The 20,551-nt window shown below is 36.3% G+C and overlaps 1 protein-coding gene across 3 annotated transcripts; it reads left to right on the top strand.

Moving 5' to 3' along the window:
- Window positions 1-9,550: 9,550 nt before the first annotated feature.
- On the top strand, window positions 9,551-19,074 carry LOC104611452 (uncharacterized). 3 transcript variants are annotated; one of them, XM_010278505.3, is made up of 5 exons: window positions 9,563-10,343; window positions 11,231-11,267; window positions 13,117-13,353; window positions 13,971-14,018; window positions 17,070-19,074. In XM_010278505.3, the coding sequence occupies exons 1-5, from the start codon at window positions 10,018-10,020 to the stop codon at window positions 18,939-18,941; spliced, it is 2,520 nt and encodes an 839-aa protein (XP_010276807.2). In that variant the 5' UTR covers window positions 9,563-10,017; the 3' UTR covers window positions 18,942-19,074. The 3 variants fall into 3 exon arrangements, with proteins under 3 accessions (XP_088757886.1, XP_088757887.1, XP_010276807.2); XM_088901760.1 differs by lacking the exons at window positions 13,971-14,018; window positions 17,070-19,074 and adding an exon at window positions 12,892-12,962 and having other exon boundaries at window positions 9,551-10,343; window positions 13,117-13,182; XM_088901761.1 differs by lacking the exons at window positions 13,971-14,018; window positions 17,070-19,074 and adding an exon at window positions 12,892-12,996 and having other exon boundaries at window positions 9,554-10,343; window positions 13,117-13,253.
- Window positions 19,075-20,551: the final 1,477 nt, after the last annotated feature.

Raw genomic sequence — 20,551 nt, 5'->3', positions numbered from 1 at the left:
GTCAAAACTCTTACATTGTATAAATGTGGTGGCATTTGATGGTACCAAATATACTTAATTAATGTGTTAGTTTCCTCTATTTCTTTGGCTGTACATTTATTTGGACTAATGTTGCAGAAAGCTCCGGCTAGCTATTTTGAGACTTTTAGCTCAACTACTAATTAAAGTTGTAGGTTAATAATTCAATGGAGGATAGTGGGACCTACCTAATTAATAGGTTTTGCAAAAAATTTGATAGATCAATTTTGACCATCTTATTGGCAAACATATTTAAAAGTTGTATTATCAAACCCACATTGACTAATTTTAACATGGACAATCACTTAGAAAGGAACCCATTCAATAAATAGTGGGTCCCGATAGTCAGTTAGGATGCATGAAGCAATGGTGTAAGAGTCAAGCTAAAAGTCTTTGATTTTGGGTACTGATACAATTACAGTGATCTGTGGGAACAGTGTTGAGAGCATTTTATTAGTAACAAGTCCCTACCCTGTATAAAGGGTTGTACTTTAGAAGTTCGAAACCCTATCTGATATCCTTATTTTGAGTTCGGATCACCTGCCAACAAAATACGTTTCAACCCTCTATCAATATGATCTTGTACCGTATAATCTCATATATGACAGCTTTGTGAGTCTCAATCTCATAGTGAGATGTGTGGTGTAACTGGTGTTAGATCAAATTGGTAGAGGGTTGGAATATGTTTTGTTTACAGAAAATCTCCACTCTCTTATTTCACTATTTCAGGTTTTGGTTTTAAAACATGCACCCTTCTAATAATGGGATTGAATTCAGATTGAACACCAGCAGGTCGAATTAAGATTCAATTCTGGTTAAAATTTCTTTACAAAAAAAAAAGTCTGGTTAAAATTTATTATACATAATATAATTATATATATAGTTTATATATAATTAACAAATTAAAATAATAAAATATTTCATATTTATATAAATTTATTATATATAGATATATTCTACCAACAAACTCCCTGTAGTGACAGCTTGCTTAGAAGATATGTTCCTTAATGGTTGCAATATCATATCCATCCTTTTATGTCTGACCTCTGACGTGTCCCATCATGCATGCATGGTCAATTGGTCATAAATACTTGACAATTCTAAATACTCGCGTTCTCCTCAAATCTCATGGGAGCTACGAATTTAAACATCCTGCTTTTCCACCGCAACACATGCAGAACATGATTAAAAGTATCGATACGATATGTTTTGTATAGGCGTATTGGGGTATATTGGGCATATCATATTATATTGTATTTTTTGAAAAAGATACTATATGTTTTTAGGTGTTTGGGACCCTCAACTTTTTTTAATAATAAAAAGCATCTTATAAGCTTCCTAAAAAACTAAACTTTGAAAAAAAAATTAAAAAAATGTGTGTATCAGCCATTTATAAGCATTGATATGATACGGTCTAAATGCGTATCGTATCAATATTTTGAAACTTGATGTAGAATAAATTGAATAATAAATGAATACATGTGTAAGCTGGCTAGGTACAACTCTTACAACCACATTTCTACCTAGCTTGGGCTATGCTATGGCTTCCTTTTTTCCTTTAATCTTCTTTTAAATGCCAGCAGTTGTGTTGCTCCGATCCATTATTGATCCTTGTGTTGTGTGCTAGCTTTATACTTGTCTAAGGCGAAGCCTAGGCAGGCGCCTAGGTGATGCTTAGGCGACAAGGCGCCCTTTGAAGCTCGCATCGTCTAATCGTCAAGTAGTTTTCTATTTCCTAATATAAAATGCTTTTTATTCATTCTTTTTTGAGATTATAAATATAAAATAAACATTATTAAACTAAAATATTCATTTTGTTGTTTATATACTAATTTCTTTTTATTATTTTCTTATTTATTAGAATTTAATCAACACAAACATTGCTAAATGCTGTATTGAACCCTCAAAGACTTAAAAACCTGAACTAATAAGGAAGAACTTAAAATTTTATCTAATCAGCACAGTTTCCTCTTCCATATATTCTTCTTTTACTTCTTGTTCTTCTTGTTCTACTAGTACTACCAATACTTTTTATTTTCTTCTTTTCCTATAACAAAAATAAGGGTTCAGCCCCTATATTTTATGAATTTTATTTTCCTTCTTCCTTTTCTTCTTATGAATATACTAATTTTCTATTTTAATATGAAATTTATACTTTTCTTATGAAAATCATGAATAATTATTAAAGAAATATGATTATGGTACTTAGGAAACTACCCTAGGATCTATGTTTTTGACATAAAAAAATCCATTGCCTAGGCGACTAGGTGACAAGGCACCCCCCAGTGGCCTAGTTCATATATTCATGTATTTTCTCCATCTCTTGTCGCTTCATGATTAATATATATATATATATATATATATATATATTCAACAGCTAAAAACTGAAGCAAGTGGAGATTCAATTCTTTTGTGTTGTTTTGTAATGTTAACCTCTTTAACTTTCCCATTTTGAAGTGACCAACTGTGAGAGTGTAGAGTTTCCCCCCTTTTTTGGCTGAGCCTCCATTGTTGACAAGTGACAACTATACTCATCTTATACCTTTATCCGTCGGACAACCAGAAAAACCCAGAAAAACCAAACAGCTCTCCTCATCTTATAGCTTTACCAGAGTGTAGACTGTAGAGCTTTCTCCATGGTTGACAACTCTCCCCATGTATCCTTTGGGCTTTGGACAGCCAGCAAATTAAAACCCAGAAAAACCAAACAAAATTTCGGTGACTTAGCTTGCTTGCAGTTTCAACGGTTGGAAAGACGATGCATGCTTATTACTTTTGTTCTTGGAGGCCGTAAATGGAAGGCATTCTCCGGGTTGGCTGAATCAGTGGATAAAATTAAAATTAAAATGTATTCCAATTGGTCAAAGTGTATGAAGTGGTTGATTGTGATGGGAGATTGAAGGGTTGATGAAAGAGACAAGTCCATGGATGATGGATTCAACTTTTATATGTTGAGTAGTTAAACTCTCTTACATGAAGAAGGATTGCGACAAGTGATGATCATGACGATGTAAAAGGTATGACTTGGATTTTGAATCCCTCCAACTTTTCTCTGAGCTCCAACTTAGATACAGCAATTTACAAGTACACAAATTTTCACCCCTTTTACTTTATAGGCATTGTTTGTAGCACTGGACTCGATTCATGGAATGTATTTTAGTCCAAAAACATTGCTATACATCTCATTAGAAAATTTTCAAGTTTGGACAGCTTTAGTCAAAATAAAAAAAAAAAACAGAGCACCATCACTCAAAAGAAAGAGTTTGTTTAATTGACTTGACAAGTAAGAAATCATTTTCCTACATATATTATTATAAATTATAAACATTTTTATATAATATATATATATATATTATAAAATATGACAATTTTTATCCATAATTATAAAAACATGGAAAATCTATGATGCCGGGATGATATGATATCGGAAAGGCTTTGACCAATGACAATTCTATGAATTTTGGTGAAAATCCACATGATTGGTTTCTGCTTTTATAATGCCTATTTATTGGTTATAAGTTTCTCCATATCATGTCTTTCTAGCACCATAGTCAAACCCATAGAAACATGAATGTTTTCTTGCTAGATCTTTTGCAATATCATATTTGTTAGCACAATTTGTCTCCATTGTTCATTGTTGTTTTTCTCGAATGTAGCAATTGTTTTTGTTTTGAAAAAAATCACACATATTGGCAAATACCCCTTAATTAAATTGGAAGTTGAAGCCCTATAAACAATTAACATGCAATTATCGAAGTTGAAGCCCTATAACCCACTATTTTAGGGAAAAAATGTCGAATTGGTCAGTGAACCATCAACCCAGCTGGCCATTTGAACTTTTGAATAGTTCATCTGAGAGTGTTCATGGGCTAACTATAAATTAATAACAAAAGAGATGTTATCTAAATCACACCATGACTTTTCCATATTTTTCTTAAACTCACCATGACATTTTAAAACCTCCAAACCCCTTGTCAATGAGTATTATCGTCCAAAACTCACATTCCGTTAAGATTTTTGTTAAACCACCGTTAGTAGTTATAATAGAAGTTGTTCACATAAGCATTTAAGTATTTTACATAACCAATCTACCCTTGAATGATCAAACAACCTTATTAAATATTTTGATGAAAAATTTACCCTTACTACTTTGGGCTTGGGCTCCTATTAGAGGTATTTTTGTCATGAAAAATATTTAGTAAGCTTGATTGGCCATTCAGGGATAGTTAGGTCATGTAAAATACCCAAATGCTTATATGGACAAATTCGGTTAATAATCACTCACCGAGAACTAATGAAATGTGAGTTTTAAAGAATAAAACTCATGGTGAGTTTTAGATGATATCCCATAATAAAATAACAAAAATAAAATCACATTTGTGTCCTAGTTCCTGCATTTCCTCTCAAATTTTAGACATTTCTATTATTAAATTGAAGTATTTAATAATAATAATAATATCTTTTTACTTGTTAGACTATTTTCATATGAGAATATATCTCATTTTGCAAAGTTTATGCATTATCCTTGTATTTTCAGAGTCTTAAATATTTTCTATGTTTTTAAATATTTTTATTATCTTATTTATGGCATCACAAGTTGACCTATTTGACCTGATTAGTTGAATTGATGATCTGGGACCTAGAGGAAAACTCAATTATATTTCCTGGTCGCTTTTTAAGACAATGGTTGGGGCAAGATAGCTTCGATTGCCGAGGCCAATTTTTTAAATAGACCACAGTGTATTTTTATTCTAGGCTTCTAGCAAAATAATTGTTCCTTTTGTTTATTAATTAATATTATTAGGCACTTATTTTCTCCCAGGACTTGATAGAAAGTAATTAACATGGCTATTGACTTATTCATAACCTTTAAGGCCCTGTTTGCTTTTCGGTAAATTACTTATCCATGTAAATGTACTACTTAATTACCCGGGTAAATATTTCTCAAGAAACACTTATCATAGTAAGTGCATTTACTTGTGTTCTTTTATTTCCTAGTAAATAAGACAATGACCATTTTAGTCATAAAAACCATTATTAAAAGGCACAATTTTGTCCCATCCAAGTGTTGGCAACTTTCCCCCAAGTGGGAAAGTTACTTGTCCACTTGGAGATGGACATCACTTACTCATAGAAAATACATTTTCTATGGTTCCCACAGAAATCTAAAAAAAAAAAAAAAGAATATGAATTTCTTGGTCAATGATAAAAAAAATCCCATTAACCAACTTCCCCCTTTCAAAATCTAAAAAACAAACATAGCCTAAAGGTTAAATTTGGTTTGACCTATAAATGTTATAATTAGCTCTGAACTCAGTAGGTGAGGGATATATAATTTCCTTCTGATACTGACAATGATTTTATAGGCAATTTGACAGAACTACATGAATTACCTATCATTTTTTATTTACATTTTTTTACCATATAAATAAAGACCATATGTGTAATGAGGCTGAGAGCAGTCGCTTTGAGCAAAAAAATACCAGACCTCAAATAGTTAGGACCTTAATGGCCTTTTTAGCCTAGCATGTGAACCTTTTCTTTTGTCAGGGTTGCCAATTAACCCTACAACCTGGTATTGGTTCTAGACTTTGCTATAACTATAAGACGACCTGACCATAGGTTATCTGTTGAACAGGTTAGAACTTTAGAACTCACATCATTTCATATCCTTTCAGTTCAACTTGCTCAACAGGTACCCAAAAGCTTATTTGCCACATGTCATGTTGGGGTGGTAGCAATCTCTACATTTACTATGACCATCACCTGATTGTAGGGTTAACACATTCCCCTTATTTTATTTCTACATGTGTTTTTGAATATTTGTGGACCACCTCTTTTATATAAAGAAGATCTCTGAATGTCTGAGCCTAAACCCTTTTTAGATATTCTTAAGGCAAAAAAGTTGTTTTCTATTAATAAATCTTTGTAACTAATTAATTTTTATATTTTAATTTATTAAGTTAAATATGCATATTCATCATTTTACTATTGTGCAACTTAGCTATTGTAACATAAAAAATTATTCCAATTAAACCTTTTTTATCTATTGAAGTAAAAGCCTCACATTTTGCATTATAGACCTGTTCATGGTTCGCTCAGGTTTGACTTTTGTCAAAATTTTAATGGTTTCAACTTGAAGGCAGAGCTCAAAATAGTTTAAAGTCGAATCCAAAGCCAGACCTATGAACAAGTATTGCATCCCTCCTATTTGCATTTCCATGCATTTCTTTTTTACTCAAAATTGTGTAAAGTCGAGTCCAAAGCCTGACCTATGAACAAGTATTGCATCCCTCGTATTTGCACTCCCATGCATTTCTTTTTTTACTAGTGAAATTGAAAATGCAAATTTCAGTTCACGCTTATACACTGCTACTACTATTATTGTGGGAGATTGTTTTTGTTAGTTGCATAGCTAGGGAAGAAGAATGACTGAAAAAATCTCACATAACTAGAATTTTTGGACCCAAAAGGGCCCTATATTTCTTATTCTAGTTGATCATGGACTAAATTTAAACACCAAAACCCTCTAGCTACATGCATGTATAGAACAAGTCAGTTAGGCTGTGTTTGGTTGCAATGCAAATAAATTTGCACTGATGCAAAACTGTGACAGTGCAAATGATTTGATTGTAAATTCTGACCAATTTTTTGTTTCAAAGTTTAGCTTATTTTGTTTGATAGCATTATAAATGAAGTAAATTAAGACATGAAGCAGAATAAAATAAATCCCAAAACAAAATTAAATAAAATTTTTCATTTTTTCATTTACATTCCTATGCATTTGACTAGTACAAATAAAATTGCACTACAACTAAAACTATAGTTTTTTTTTTCATCGGAATAAGTCCTTTATAGTTGATTTCTTGATGAAAAACTCCAAACACCTGAGGTGTAGAGCTAATACATGCCAATCTGAATGCCAATGGGTTGGGTTCTGTGCGGATATTTGCCTCAACGCAAACCCAAGTAGAACCAGCGTATACCTGACTTGATCCAACCAAATAAAGAGGATATTGAACCCACCCCGCCCCATCCCATAAATAGTATATATAAGCTTATATTTGCAAATCTTAATTCAATGCAATAATGGCAACAGGTCAGGCTTAGCATGAAAATTATTCGGACATGGAATCGTTTTGGCCATTGATTTTTGGGTTGATAGTTTAACTGTCTGGTTCAAATGGATAATTCGTTCTTATAACAAAAATTAAAGAAAATAAAAATAATTAAAAATAAAAAAATAGCCAAAAACCATTAAATGGGTTGATGGTTTGACCACCCGAATTAATAGATCGTTAACCGATTTAACAGTTTTTGGCCAAAAACTGGATTTGGGATAAAACAGAACTGATTACCTGAACAGTTTCTGGGTTAAATGGTTTGACCATCCAAATCAACGTGATGACCTATTACTTTTATTGCTTCTAATGAACAAATTTCTGGTGGGTGGTTAAGAAAATTGTAAACGACCCAATAATCTATCCAAGGACGAACAAAGAACAAAGTGGGGGCCACACATGTTGGAAGACAACTCTGCTTTATACAGCATATGTAAATTAGGCTCTTTTCTATGTATCTCTCTTCAATTTAGGGATTAGAAATTTTAGACGAAAAGGGTACAAGATTAGTATGGAATAGGGTGAAGAATATCTATAATTTCCATTTATCTCATGGATGTTTGGACTGTCTCCACGATTCTTGCGTGTGGCACAGATAGGTGTGGGTTGTCTAGAGAAACTTAATCTTAGGCTGAACTTCCATCAAGTATATAGGAGTTGATTTCGAATTAATCCAAGCTATTCAACATTTTTCATTTGGTAGAACAAAGCTCAGGGGTACTGAATTGTGGAGTTCATCATATTTCCTACACTAACCAATCATTATGTGACAGGTGTTCATAGAATAAAAATGTAGGAAACACAAACCTAAATATATGCACTTACATAATAACAGTTACAAAGCAGAGAATCTCTCTACACGGCCCCACTTATTTCTGCCACATGAAGACGTCTTTGTTGCCAGTCCCGACCATCAGATAGACAAATCCTATCTTGTTGAAGTTTTGCTCAATTTATGGTATCTGGGGTTTCAGTTTTTCCTCCCAACCCCTTTTGAACCCCAAACTAGTTTGCCACATGTCAAGTTTATTGGGTTGTTTAGATATTTACACTAAACCCAACAAAAAAAAAACCTGCTCCTCTGCGGTGTTTGCAGCTTGCTTCGATTCTTTAGTGCAATTTCATTTGCATTATTCCACAAATATGTGAGTGCAAATGAATTCAGTACAAATTCTGGTTCACTTTTATTTTATTTGTTATTGGGATAAAAAGTGAAACAAAAATGAAGCTTGATTTGCACACTCTCAAGCATTTGAACTAGAATGAAGAAGAAATTGCAATGAAAAAAGAAGTAAAGAATTATCATATTTATCATTTATGAAAGAATCTACAAAAAAATGACAATCTAGTTGAATTACTACTTAAAAAATGTACGGTCGTGGATGGTAGAACTGTAAATCACTAAAATTGTGATATGGTAAACATGTGGGGTCCTTGTGGCCTGGGTTACTGTAATTCTGCAAAGCACTAAAGCTGCTATATAAAATATTATTGGGCCATATGGATCTTTTACTGAACGACTCTTGTAACAAGCACATGCTTTATTTGGGTTTGGGGAGATGTTTCCTAGATGGGTAGGACCAGGAAATATCTCCCCATTATACATCTGAGGTGGCAAGTTTCAACAGATAATCAAATGAAGGGCTCCACTTGGAGAGACGGGACACTTGAGCGTCTCACATGCACATTCATGAAGAATATCTCCCATGAATAATAATTTAAATATACAGGAAATGTTTTCAATACATAGTAGGATATGCGTGTAAGGCGCTCTCTATGAAGAGGAGATCCGGTCAGTGGTGTTTCAGTTCCAAATGCATACAAACTCCATGGCTTTTCGAGCTGCCTCCAAAAATTATATATACCTCATGAATATTGTTGAACAGAGGGTGAGGTAGCAAACGTGGGGTCCACCCCTTCAGAGATGCCACATGGATGATGACTAGGCAACTCATACAATGAGCAAATGCTAAGGCCCAAAAATGTTTGATTTGTGACGTGGCAGGTATGTTGCAATTTGCATTTGCATATCAGCATGTGGATAGATTTCCACGTTGGCTACTTTGAAGTGCCACGTAGTCTGCTACGTGGGATGCTAATGCTTTGGGACGTGTAGATATCTCTTCCTAGTTACTAGGATTGAGATAGGGAAACACGGGTGGGGGGGGCCTGCGGGTGTTACCGAGACTTTCGTCTCCTAGGCCGAAATTTCGTTGGTTTTAAAAACAAAAAAAGAAAAAAGGAAAACCATCCGGTTCTCGAATCTCGACGATGTAAACGACAGAGCGACGATAAATTATTTCAGCACCGAAATATCGTGGGCCGAGAAAAATAAAATGGTTTGCCAATGTTTTTCAAACTGACAAATGAATGAAGTCAGTTTTCGAAGTTAAGGCAGTATAAGAGGCTATGAACTTTGCAGTCTTCACTCTGAACTCCCCTTGTCTTTTCCCTTCCTGCCACCGTCACCAGCTCCTCCTCCACGGCTCCACCTGCGCCTGCAACTGCACCACCACCATCCTCTCCTTAAATAAAAAAAAACCTAACACCTCTCATCTCATTTCACACAGAGATAGATAGACAGCTGACAGACAGGTCAAAAAAAGAAAGGAAAATTTTCAATTTTAAAACACTGGCTACTCTGCATCTGCTCTCTCTCTCTCCATCAACAACAAGAGCACTGAAAAACCCAAAAACACTTCCTTCTTTACTCTTCACTTCACCCCAGAGACCTCTCTTGAAAACCCCATAAGAAAACAAAGAAGAAGAGCAGTGCTTCTGCAGCTTCAGAGGTTCAACTAATAAGTCCTCCCTGTCTCTATACATTCTACACATGCAATTGGATTTCCTGTTTTGTCAATGAGTTGTGTTCTTATCGATGTTCTTGGGGGGAATGGGGTGTCCTGTTTCGCGTCTGGCGGCGAAGTTTGCATTCTTCCCGCCACGGCCAGCGACTTACCAGGTGCAGAAGCAGGAGGAAGGTGGAAAGGTGGTGGTGAAGTCTTCTGTAATCCCTCATGACGATGCCTCCTTGGACGTCCGGCTGGTTAAGACCAAGCGGGGTAACAAGATCGTTGCTTTCTACCTCAGGAATCCTTATGCTCGACTAACACTGCTTTATTCCCACGGCAATGCAGTCGACCTTGGACAGCTCTATGAGCTCTTCGTGCAGCTTAAAGTCAATCTCAGGGTTAACATCATGGGGTTAGTTTGCCTTTAACAACCCTTTACTTATTTCTAGTGATTTTTTTGAAAATTTTCATTTTTATGGTTGATGGGTTTTGTTTTGAAAGCATAGATTCCTTTTGGGTTCTTTTTATTTCAGCGTTTCTTTGTTGATACTAACTTGAGGTTTTATTGAGATCTTTTCTCTGGATTTCTATTTGTGACCATCACAGGTGTCTAGATTTTTATTTTTGTGTGAGATGATGAGATGGGCTTCTGGGTTTAGTTAGATTTGTTATTGCTATTTGTGATGTTTTTAGAGGATTTGTTTTCGGAACATATTGTGGCAGTCTTTTACTTTTTGTCAAGCTGTCTTTCTGTGTTTTGGGTCTTGGAAACGTGCACTATTTGCTTTATCGTACTTTTTAACTAGCTTGGGATTTTCTTGATAGTAGCTTTTCTTTTCTTTACATTTCTTTTTATCTTTTTGTTTTTTATTTGGGGTTTTGAAGTCATTATTTCATATCATTATAGTATTATTTTGATCAATTTTTTTTCTGTACAGATCTACTTGTTGTTTCAGCATGTAAATGGACTTGATTGACATAATATGGGATTTTTAATTGGTGAAATATTTCCATTTGGGTTTCTTTTTTTCTTATTTATTTTATTTATTAGAGACAATTCCCATTTTCCTTTTTCTTCTGTTAAGGATGCCTTTTATCTCCATTTCAAGGGGATTCTTGGTTGTATGATTTTCTGGTATGCGAAAAATTTCCATATTTTTTAGGAGTTTTCTGATGACATTTGGTTTTTATTCCCCTGCATTTATTACTTATTACTATCCCAAATTTCTTCAATTTTTTAATACTGGAATCTGAACGATTGGTATATCTGTTTTATATTTCCCTGGTTATCATCTGCAGGTATGATTATTCGGGGTATGGGGCCTCTACTGGTAAGGTAGGCAGTTGAATTCCTTCTACCCAGTCATTAGATATTCTTATCTAACCTGTTGTTTTTCTCTCTATTTACCCATATTTTTGAAGGAAAAACAGATGCATAAAGAAATAGAAAAGACAAAATAGCACTCATTTGAAAACTAAAGGACTGTTCCACCTTCTTGAGATGAATCTTTGGAAGTTGAAAACTGGAAATATAAGAAAGATGTATAATGGGCTTAATGGCACAACTACTGTGTATTCTAAGTTGTCAGTCGGCATCCCTCTCATTGTGGAGGAAGCAGGCTCTCCACTCTGTCCAAGCCAGTAGGCCGGGCCCTGTGTGCTTTCCTCCTATTCTAACCCTACTAATCGGCTAACTAGGTCTAGCATATAGCACTGTCCTCTTATGGTGGACCAAATCTGCATTAGAATACCAAGAAATAAAAAATAATGGCATACTAGCCTGAGGAAGAAAAGGTGGTTGGCCCCACAATTTGAAGAAATAAATAATCTTGAAGATTTGTTTTGCTGGAGAAGGTCAATCTGATCATGATGATCCTGAACATTCAATTTGATTTAGGAGGTTCAAGGTAGAAGGTGTGTGCCTAGGCTCATAGGCAAGGCTTATTTTGTGCAGTGCACTTAACCTGAGGCCAATTGTGCCTTGCCTGGCTTGTTGGTGTTGTAGGTATCTTGTATATTGTGGGTTGTACCTATGATGTTTAGAGTTTAGAGTTTAAAGAGTTTGGCCTATATAGTACTTAATACACAAGGCTATGATCTTCTTTCTAATAACATGATGTTCCAAGTTCTAACCCATTATTGTTATGGCAACCCTTAATCGAATTCCTCAAGAACTTTACCTCAACATTCTCTTTCTCTTATTTTCTGTCAAACCAAACACAACCTTAGGTGACAAGGTGCTTTCTATGGGGCACTGGGCAATGGAAGAGGCAAGGTTGGTGCCGTATGATATGTTCTGTACTGCATTTAGTTAATTTATTTTTTTATCTCCACAATATGTAAAGTCATATATATGTTATAATTCATGCAATTGATTTGATGCTTTACTTATTTGTTTGATTCTTACTACATGAAAATTCATGATTTTAAATGCATCTTGGTTTTTTTGCTAAATGAAATTTAAGAAACTGGAAATATTAACCAAAAATATGAGAGATGCCAATATGGATCATATTAAATAAATAGCCTTTACCTGTCAAAAATCACTACCCAATTGGTGCCCAGGTGGCACCTTGGCTCCTGTCCGATCAGTTAACATCAAGGTGGTGTGTGGGGCCCTGTTACATTGTCTTAGCTGCCCCCCTTGATAACTATGGTCTTGCTAATTGAGCTAATACATTTTTTGAAGTATTATATTATTTTCATAATTTATATTTTCATGTTCTTTTGTATTAAAATTTTCTTTTGATTTTTTTTTCAAAAGTGGAACCTCACTCTGTTTTGGCCGGCACCATGCTTTTTTTCTTTGGACATCCAGTGCTTGGAACCCCTCGTACTTTAGTAGTTTAGTTGCTCTTCACAGTTTTAAAACACTGGAAAGGTTGTGGAATGAATATGGCTATCTACATATAGATGGTTACATATAAAACCATCTAATCTGGTCAACATTTTTCTTGAAGATATCTATGTTGCTGTCCATGGAAGTGGTGAATCAAACTCTACTCAATGTGCTACTTGGACTGGTGCACTAGTTGAGCATCCCTGCTGATACTTTCTTTGAGTTGGTAGTTATGGATGGCCATCAATACTGATGTTGTTCAGCCTTCATTATTAGTTAGAATACTGCTTTGTATCTTGTAAATTGAATCATGTATTCAATATCGTGTTTTGTTTATGTAATTCAGCCAAGTGAACCCGACACTTATGCAGACATAGAGGCAGCATACGAGTGTCTTCAGACTGAGTATGGAATAAGCCAGGAAGACTTGATTTTGTATGGGCAATCAGTTGGAAGTGGGCCAACATTGCACTTGGCAGCTCGACTACCTAGGCTGAGGGGCGTGATTCTCCATAGTGCTATACTTTCTGGCCTTCGTGTGCTGTGTCATGTGAATTTCACATGCTGCTTTGACATTTATAAGGTGAGTAGATCATCTTGGCCATTATTATTTAAAGATGGTAAACCTGGATTACCTGCGAGGTAAGGGTTCTTGGCTGATTATATCAATTTGCATTGCACACAAGCATCAGGTAATGGGATTTGATCCTCTGGCCCAGACAACTCATTTTGACCAGAACATGGTCATCAGTATTAAATGGGTTTTCTTTTATCATAGTTTTTCTTGATGATGCTTTTGGTGAGACCAAGTCCTTCAAGAAGCCAATCAGATGCAGTATACAACTAAGACGGACAATTCCATTATTTGGTTATTATAATTAGGGCGATGGAGTGGATCTGTTGTTTTTATAAACATTAATAACCATACTGCCATTGTCAGGTGGTATGTCACAACATCAGTTGACCGTCTATATCATTTGAAAAGGCTTTCTGTAAAGGATATGGTCTCGGTTATCCAATTGGTTCGACTCTTGTAGCATAGAAAACATCCTAATTCCCTGCTCCATATATTTATGCCTGTTATACTGTCATCCTACTGGTAGACTTCGCTGTCCACCTGGTTGGTAGTTGCTTCATATTTACACTTCATAGAGTTTTATGCTTGAGCCTACTAATTATGCTTATGCATAAACGATGCAGAACATAAACAAAATTCAAAAGGTGAAGTCGCCAGTGCTTGTTATCCATGTAAGTACTTCTTTCTATTCATGGTTCTACAGATTCATGCTTCCAGTTTTTGATCTGTTTCTCAGAACATGAGTTAGAATGAAGGATTGCATGCTTCACTTTGAGTAATAGGTTGTCATAAACTTGATGACCATTTTGCATAATGAGAAAAAGGATCTAGTTCAAGTGTATTTTATTTAGTACTGCATGTTTACCATCAAGCATGTGGGGAATGTGCTGATTACACTGGATGGTAGGGCATTGCTTAGGAAAATTTTACTACATGGATCAACCTATAACTGTGATACCTTAATACCTTTACATGTCTGGTCCCTTGTCCAGTTGTCCTTGTCTGACCTGGGCAACATAGACTTCTTATATGAACCTAACCATTTGGTCTACTGTTTTGGTTGTACAGTAAGAAGATATGATTTGGATGCCATAAGAATTCCCTTTGCCAAATTTAAAGATTACATGATTAGGCTTGAAGATGTACAATTTTAATGGTATTGATAAAAAATGTACAGTTTTGGTGGTATCAGTCAACTGCAAATTCTAGATTGATGAGCATATAAACACGTTTAAGATCACATCTCTCAGTAAATCTTATGTTTTTGACCAGAAAGAACTGATCAGCAATTAGGCATTTCTTATATTAACAGTTAATAGTCTTGACAGTCATTATGCTGATTATCTGTATTATGTACATAACTACTTCATGGGAGAAATGTTTCCAAAGAAGTACTTATCTTGTTCACTAGTAAACAAAGTCACCATAAATATTGATTATCCTCTTTTTCTTGTTCTCTTGAACCAAAACCAGGTCTTTCCAATGCAATTTGTTTTGCCTTCTTGCTTCCATGAATATTTGGCCCACAAAAATTTCATCTGGATTGTGAAGATGAAAGATTTGTCTAAACAAGAGAAGAATCTCCATTGAAAAGTTGACCCTTGCATGCAATGAACAAGTTCCTTTTGTCTTCTTTGCTTTTATTACACATGTAGCATTTACTTATCATTTTAGAGCCTCTCTTTTTCAATGAACAAGTGTCATTTGTCTTCTAAAGTCACCAACCATGCAAACTCTTGCACACTCTGGGTAATATGTTGCTGCAAATCCCCTTAATATTAGAATCTTCAACAGACCATTGTCGCATTCTTTCCACCATCTTAACATCACTTCCATAGTGATTAGTGTATTCTTCCCCAAGTTTTCTTAGTAAAGAAAATGCATTCATCTACCTCCTAATCTAAAAGAGGTCTTATAAGGGGCTGGTTTATAACAAGCTGAAATGGCTGAACAGGATGACATTCTGCAAATCTCTATTAACATCAGTTGCAAGAATCAAGGTCTTTTTGTCCTATGGAGCTGTGCCACATCTGTTTGGTATAGCAAGTTCCTCTGGAGAAATGCTTGCTTAAATCATCTTCTTCAGTAATGTAATTGGCACTGGCATTGCCAAACTCCTTGAGCTTTTTCTTGGATCTGTCTTTTTTTTTTTCTTTTTTTGTTACCTGGGTTGTCTTTACATGCATGGTTGTCATTTTTTGGTGGCTAGTGATATCACTGGCCGACATATCTGCTTCTTGGATCTTCTCCAATCCCTTTGAGTGTCTACATCAGGCTGGTCCATAGGTTGAGCCTTAAGCTAGGCTGGGCCATGGACTGGGCCAAAGCTATTTATTTAAAAAAATGAAAAAAAAATCTTAATATTTTTATTTTATATGAATTTTGATGTATACAATTGTTTATTTTATTAATATATTATATTCTATACATTATTATATAATTATAATTTATATAATATATTATATTATATATCTGGGCCGGGCCGTGGGTTGGGCCACACAGGTCGCGGGCGGCACGGCCCGATTTACACCTCTATCTGTTGCCTCTAATCATTCATGGGCCTGCTTCTATCTTCTTTTACCGGAAACCCTTCACCCTTTCTGCTCTTCAGTTGTTGTCTTCACCAACCTTAGTTTGCAAGTCCTAAGCTATGAATGTCAATGGGGTGGTTTTGGAGTGGGGCACCCCCTCCCCAACAGGGATGGGGTTTCCCCAAAATTTCCTTACCCTGAGGCAATGACCTAAAAATATGTTAAAACTCTGAATGTGTTAGAAATAGGATTATGGGAATTTAGGGGTATTTAGGGGTATTTTAGAAATTGGATTATGAGATCCTAGGGTTTTAGGAATTTGCGGAAAAGTCTAGGGTATTTTAGAAATTAAGATTAAACCTAGGGTATTTTAATAATTTACCACCAGATTCAGACAATTATATGCAAACCCCATCATTGTTTAAGATTGGAGATTCAGGGCAGGGCCCGGTTTTATGGGGAAATTTGCCATCCCTATCCTAAACTCCATCACAACTTTGGTCAGGTTCAAGCCAAAGTCTGAAATTGTAAGCCCAACCTATGCAAAAAGATTGGGCTTAGCTCAATGTTTTAAAACGTGGAAGCATGATGCAAGGCAAACCAGCCGGGCATGTGTTTTTAGCTAATAAGTAATTAAATTAAGCTAAAAACAAAAAAAAAATATGAATATCCCATTAAAAGAAGAAAATTATGTGAAATTAGAAATTTTACTCTTCAATTTCTAATAATAAACCATTGAATTTAATTATATAGAACTGAATTCATCACAAGAAGTGTCATCATCCATAATTATACAAGAATCATCTGTCATCAATATTGTAACTTGTGAAGTTGCAAATCAAAATTCAGAATTAGCAATTCACATAAATATCAGAACATTCTCGTCACAATAAAAAATTGGTCCATTTCATATTCAAATGATTGTAAATTTGTAATGCATTAAAAGAAACCTGGTACTCATGCTTCATTAAACTAGTACTAATATCTATGTGACAACTACCTACAGCATAGTGTATCTGCTATTTGAATGTGCCAATGGTTTTTGTATGTGTGTACTGAACCATGTCAATACAAGAGATCTTTTCAAACTTATATGCTGCTCTATGTTTCTTCTAACCAAAATTTTTTCCTGAAATGCAATATTTCTTCCTATGCTTGCAACTCTTTAAATTGGTTTGTTCACATTTACAGGGTACAGAGGACGATGTAGTTAATTGGCTCCATGGCAATAGTCTATGGCAATTGTCTAGAGAACCATTTGAGCCCCTGTGGATCAAGGGAGGTGGACATTGCAATTTGGAGCTCTACCCTGACTACATTCGCCATGTCTACAAGTTCATCCAAGAGATGGAAAATATAACCACAGAGATCCGCTTAAAAAAGATTCGGCAGAGTCTCCATCAAAAGAAGAATTCAATTAGGTGCTGTGGAATTAGATGTTGGCGACCCAAGTGCCCAAAGTGTTTCTGCCAACCCAAATGCTCATGCCTCCAGTGTTTTTGCCTACCCAAATGCTCATGCCCCGAGTCTTCCTGCCAACCCAAATGCTCATGCCTCCAGTGTTTTTGCCTACCCAAATGCTCATGCCCTGAGTCTTCCTGCCAACCAAAATGCTTATGCCTAGACTGTTTCTGCCAAGCCAAATGTCCATCCTCAGACTGTTTGTGCCAACCCAAATGCCTATGGTCGGTTTGTCTCTGCCGATCCAAATGTGCAGGCCCAGACTGTGTCTGCCAGCCTAAATGTGCAGGTCCAGATTGTGTCTGCCAGCCCAAATGCCCAGGCCCAGAATGTGTCTGCCAACCGAAGTGTCCACGCCCAGATTGTGTCTGCCAACCCAAATGCCCAATCAGAGAATGTGTCTGCCAGCCCAAGTGTCCACGCCCAGATTGTGTTTGCCAACCCAAATGCCCGCGCCCAGATTGTGTCTGCCAACCCAAATGTCCGCGCCCAGATTGTGTTTTCCAACCCAAATGCCCAGGCCCAGATTGTGTCTGCCAACCAAAATGCCCACGCCCAGATAGTGTTTGCCAACCCAAATGCCCAGGCCCAGAATGTGTCTGCCAACCAAAATGCCCAGGCCCAGATTGTGTTTGCCAACCCAAATGCCCAGGCCCAGAATGTGGCTGCCAACCCAAATGCCCAGGCCCAGAATGTGTCTGCCAACCCAAATGCCCAGGCCCAGAATGTGTCTGCCAACCCAAATGCCCAGGCCCAGAATGTGTCTGCAAACCCAAATGCGGATGCTCACAGTGTCTCTGCCAACCCAAATGCCCATGCTCAGGTTGTTGCTGCCAACCCAAATGCGGATGCCCAGATTGCTTTTGCCTACCTAAATGCCCAGGATGTTTCTGCCTACCCAAATGCTCGGAATGTTTCTGCCTTCCCAAATGCCTAGGATGCTCCTGTTTTCCCAAATGCCCAGGATGTTCCTGCCTTCCCAAATGCTCAGAATGTTTCTGCATACCCAAATTCTCAGGATGTTTCTGCATTCCCAAATGCTCAGGATGTTTCCGGTGGCCAAAATGTCTAGAATGTTTTTGCAAGCCCAAATGCCTAGGATGTTCATGCAAGCCCAAATGCCCGGGATGTTTGTGCAAGCCCAAATGCCCAGGATGTTTGTGCAAGCCCAAATGCACAAGGTGTTTCTGGCGACCAAAATGCCCAGAATGTTCCTGCAAGCCCAAATGCCTAGGATGTTCATGCAAGCCCAAATGCCCAGGATGTTTGTGCAAGCCCAAATGCACAGGGTGTTTCTGGCGACCAAAATGCCCAGAATGTTCCTGCAAGCCCAAATGCCCAGGATGTTTCTGCAAGCCCAAATGCCCAGGATGTTTCTGCAAGCCCAAATGCACAGGGTGTTTCTGGCGACCCAAATGCTTAGGATGTTTCTGTAAGCCTAAATGCCCAGGATGTTCCTGCAAGCCCAAATGCACTGGGTGTTTCAGGCGACCCAAATGCACAGGATGTTTCTGCAAGCCCAAATGCGCAGGATGTTTCTGCAAGCCCAAAGGCTCAAAATGCTCAATATGCAGATGCATGAAATTGTTGTTCTGCGGATAATGGTTGGATGGAAGATGTTATTTATTGTCTGTATAGTAATTGCTGAAGTTTCTTTTCTAACCTTGGAATGTTTTTCTAAGCATTATTTTTCCCCAATTTATATCCTTGCCTTAAATTTATTGTGGCTTTCGGTGACCCTTTGCAAATGCCTTAAATATTCTTTTTTCAATCGTTTGTATATCCAAGGAAGCTTGATGCTTGTTTGATGTGTTACAACTTCAAAATTATGCTGATCCAACGGGTTTCAAGTTTCAACTATTTATTGTATAAACATCCCATCTCCCGACTGTTCAGTTTACTCCAGGCAAGTAACAAGGATGATGCCTGGGCTTCCACTCCCTTTATACGTTTGATAGGAATATTAAGCAAATTAGGCTGCATTTGTTTGTAATACAAACGTTGAACTGGGGTATTTCTGTACCTTTTGTTCGAATTTGTGAGTGTTTATTTGCCATACAAAGGTGCAACGATTGAGGAACACTGTTTTTTTTTTTTTTTTCCTTTCTTTTTAAACATTTTCGTATCATGAGAAAGTGCATTACTGTAACCATTTGATGGATATAAAATTGTATTTTTCGAATATCGATATAAAAAGCTTACTTTATTTTGTTGATTGAGTAAGAGAACCGTACAGCCTTTTGCAGATTTGAAACAAACAAGAAAACAAAATGGGTTTATAACTATGGTCTATGAATCATTTTGCATCCATGAACCGAAGAGAAAGTATATATATGTAGAATATGTATTTGCATTTGTATCGCAAACAAATGCAGCCTTAAGAACAAACAAGCTGTTATCTAGAGAAGGTTGATAATGATAGTAGTTAATTTCCTCGAGGAACTCTTACCTTCATATATACGATTGCACCTTCCATTCCAAATAATCCACTTTAAGGGTGAGCATGGGTCGATTCAGTTTGGTTCCATAGCAGAACTTAGAACCTACCCTATAAGGGTCGGTTCCAAAATCTATCATCGGTCTTTACTATCCCCTTAAAAATGAAACATATTCTTATAAAAACATGAATTTCAATAAATATAATATCTAGTTTAAAACTTACATTATCTTTATAGATGAAATTGAGTAATTTAATATGTAGATTATCATGATATATTAATGTATTATTTAGAACTTATCATTATAATTTAAATTTTGTAAATATTAATTTTTACATTACTCTTTATACACATTCAAATATTAAAATGAAAACAAATGATCAAATCACTTAACTCAATGGTCGGCTTTTGTAACCATGAGTTCTTTGATTTAAATCTTCACATGTTCAAAAGTATTTTGGGGTTTATTTCAAGGAAAATTCAGTTTCAAGGCTGGTTCATTGGGTCGGTTCAGGTAAGGTAAAATCCTTAGACCTTGGAACCGGCATGGGTGTGGGTCAGTTCCAAGAATTTGGAACCAGACCCTACCCTGTAACAGATTGTGCAGGGTTAGTTCAAGGACGGTTCAAGGTTTGTTCTACTTTTTTTTATGAAAATCGAAATGTGCTACACAAGACGGGGGGTAGCACATCCCACGAGTCTGCAAAACAAATGAAGAGACAAACTAGAGGGAAGATTAGAGGGGTCAGGAGAGAGGGAGTCCCCCGAGTTCTC

This window comes from Nelumbo nucifera, chromosome 3 (assembly GCF_055504915.1).
Source record: "Nelumbo nucifera cultivar China Antique chromosome 3, China Antique-T2T, whole genome shotgun sequence".
Taxonomy (NCBI): Eukaryota; Viridiplantae; Streptophyta; class Magnoliopsida; order Proteales; family Nelumbonaceae; genus Nelumbo; species Nelumbo nucifera.
This window is presented reverse-complemented; position numbering and strand designations above follow the sequence as displayed.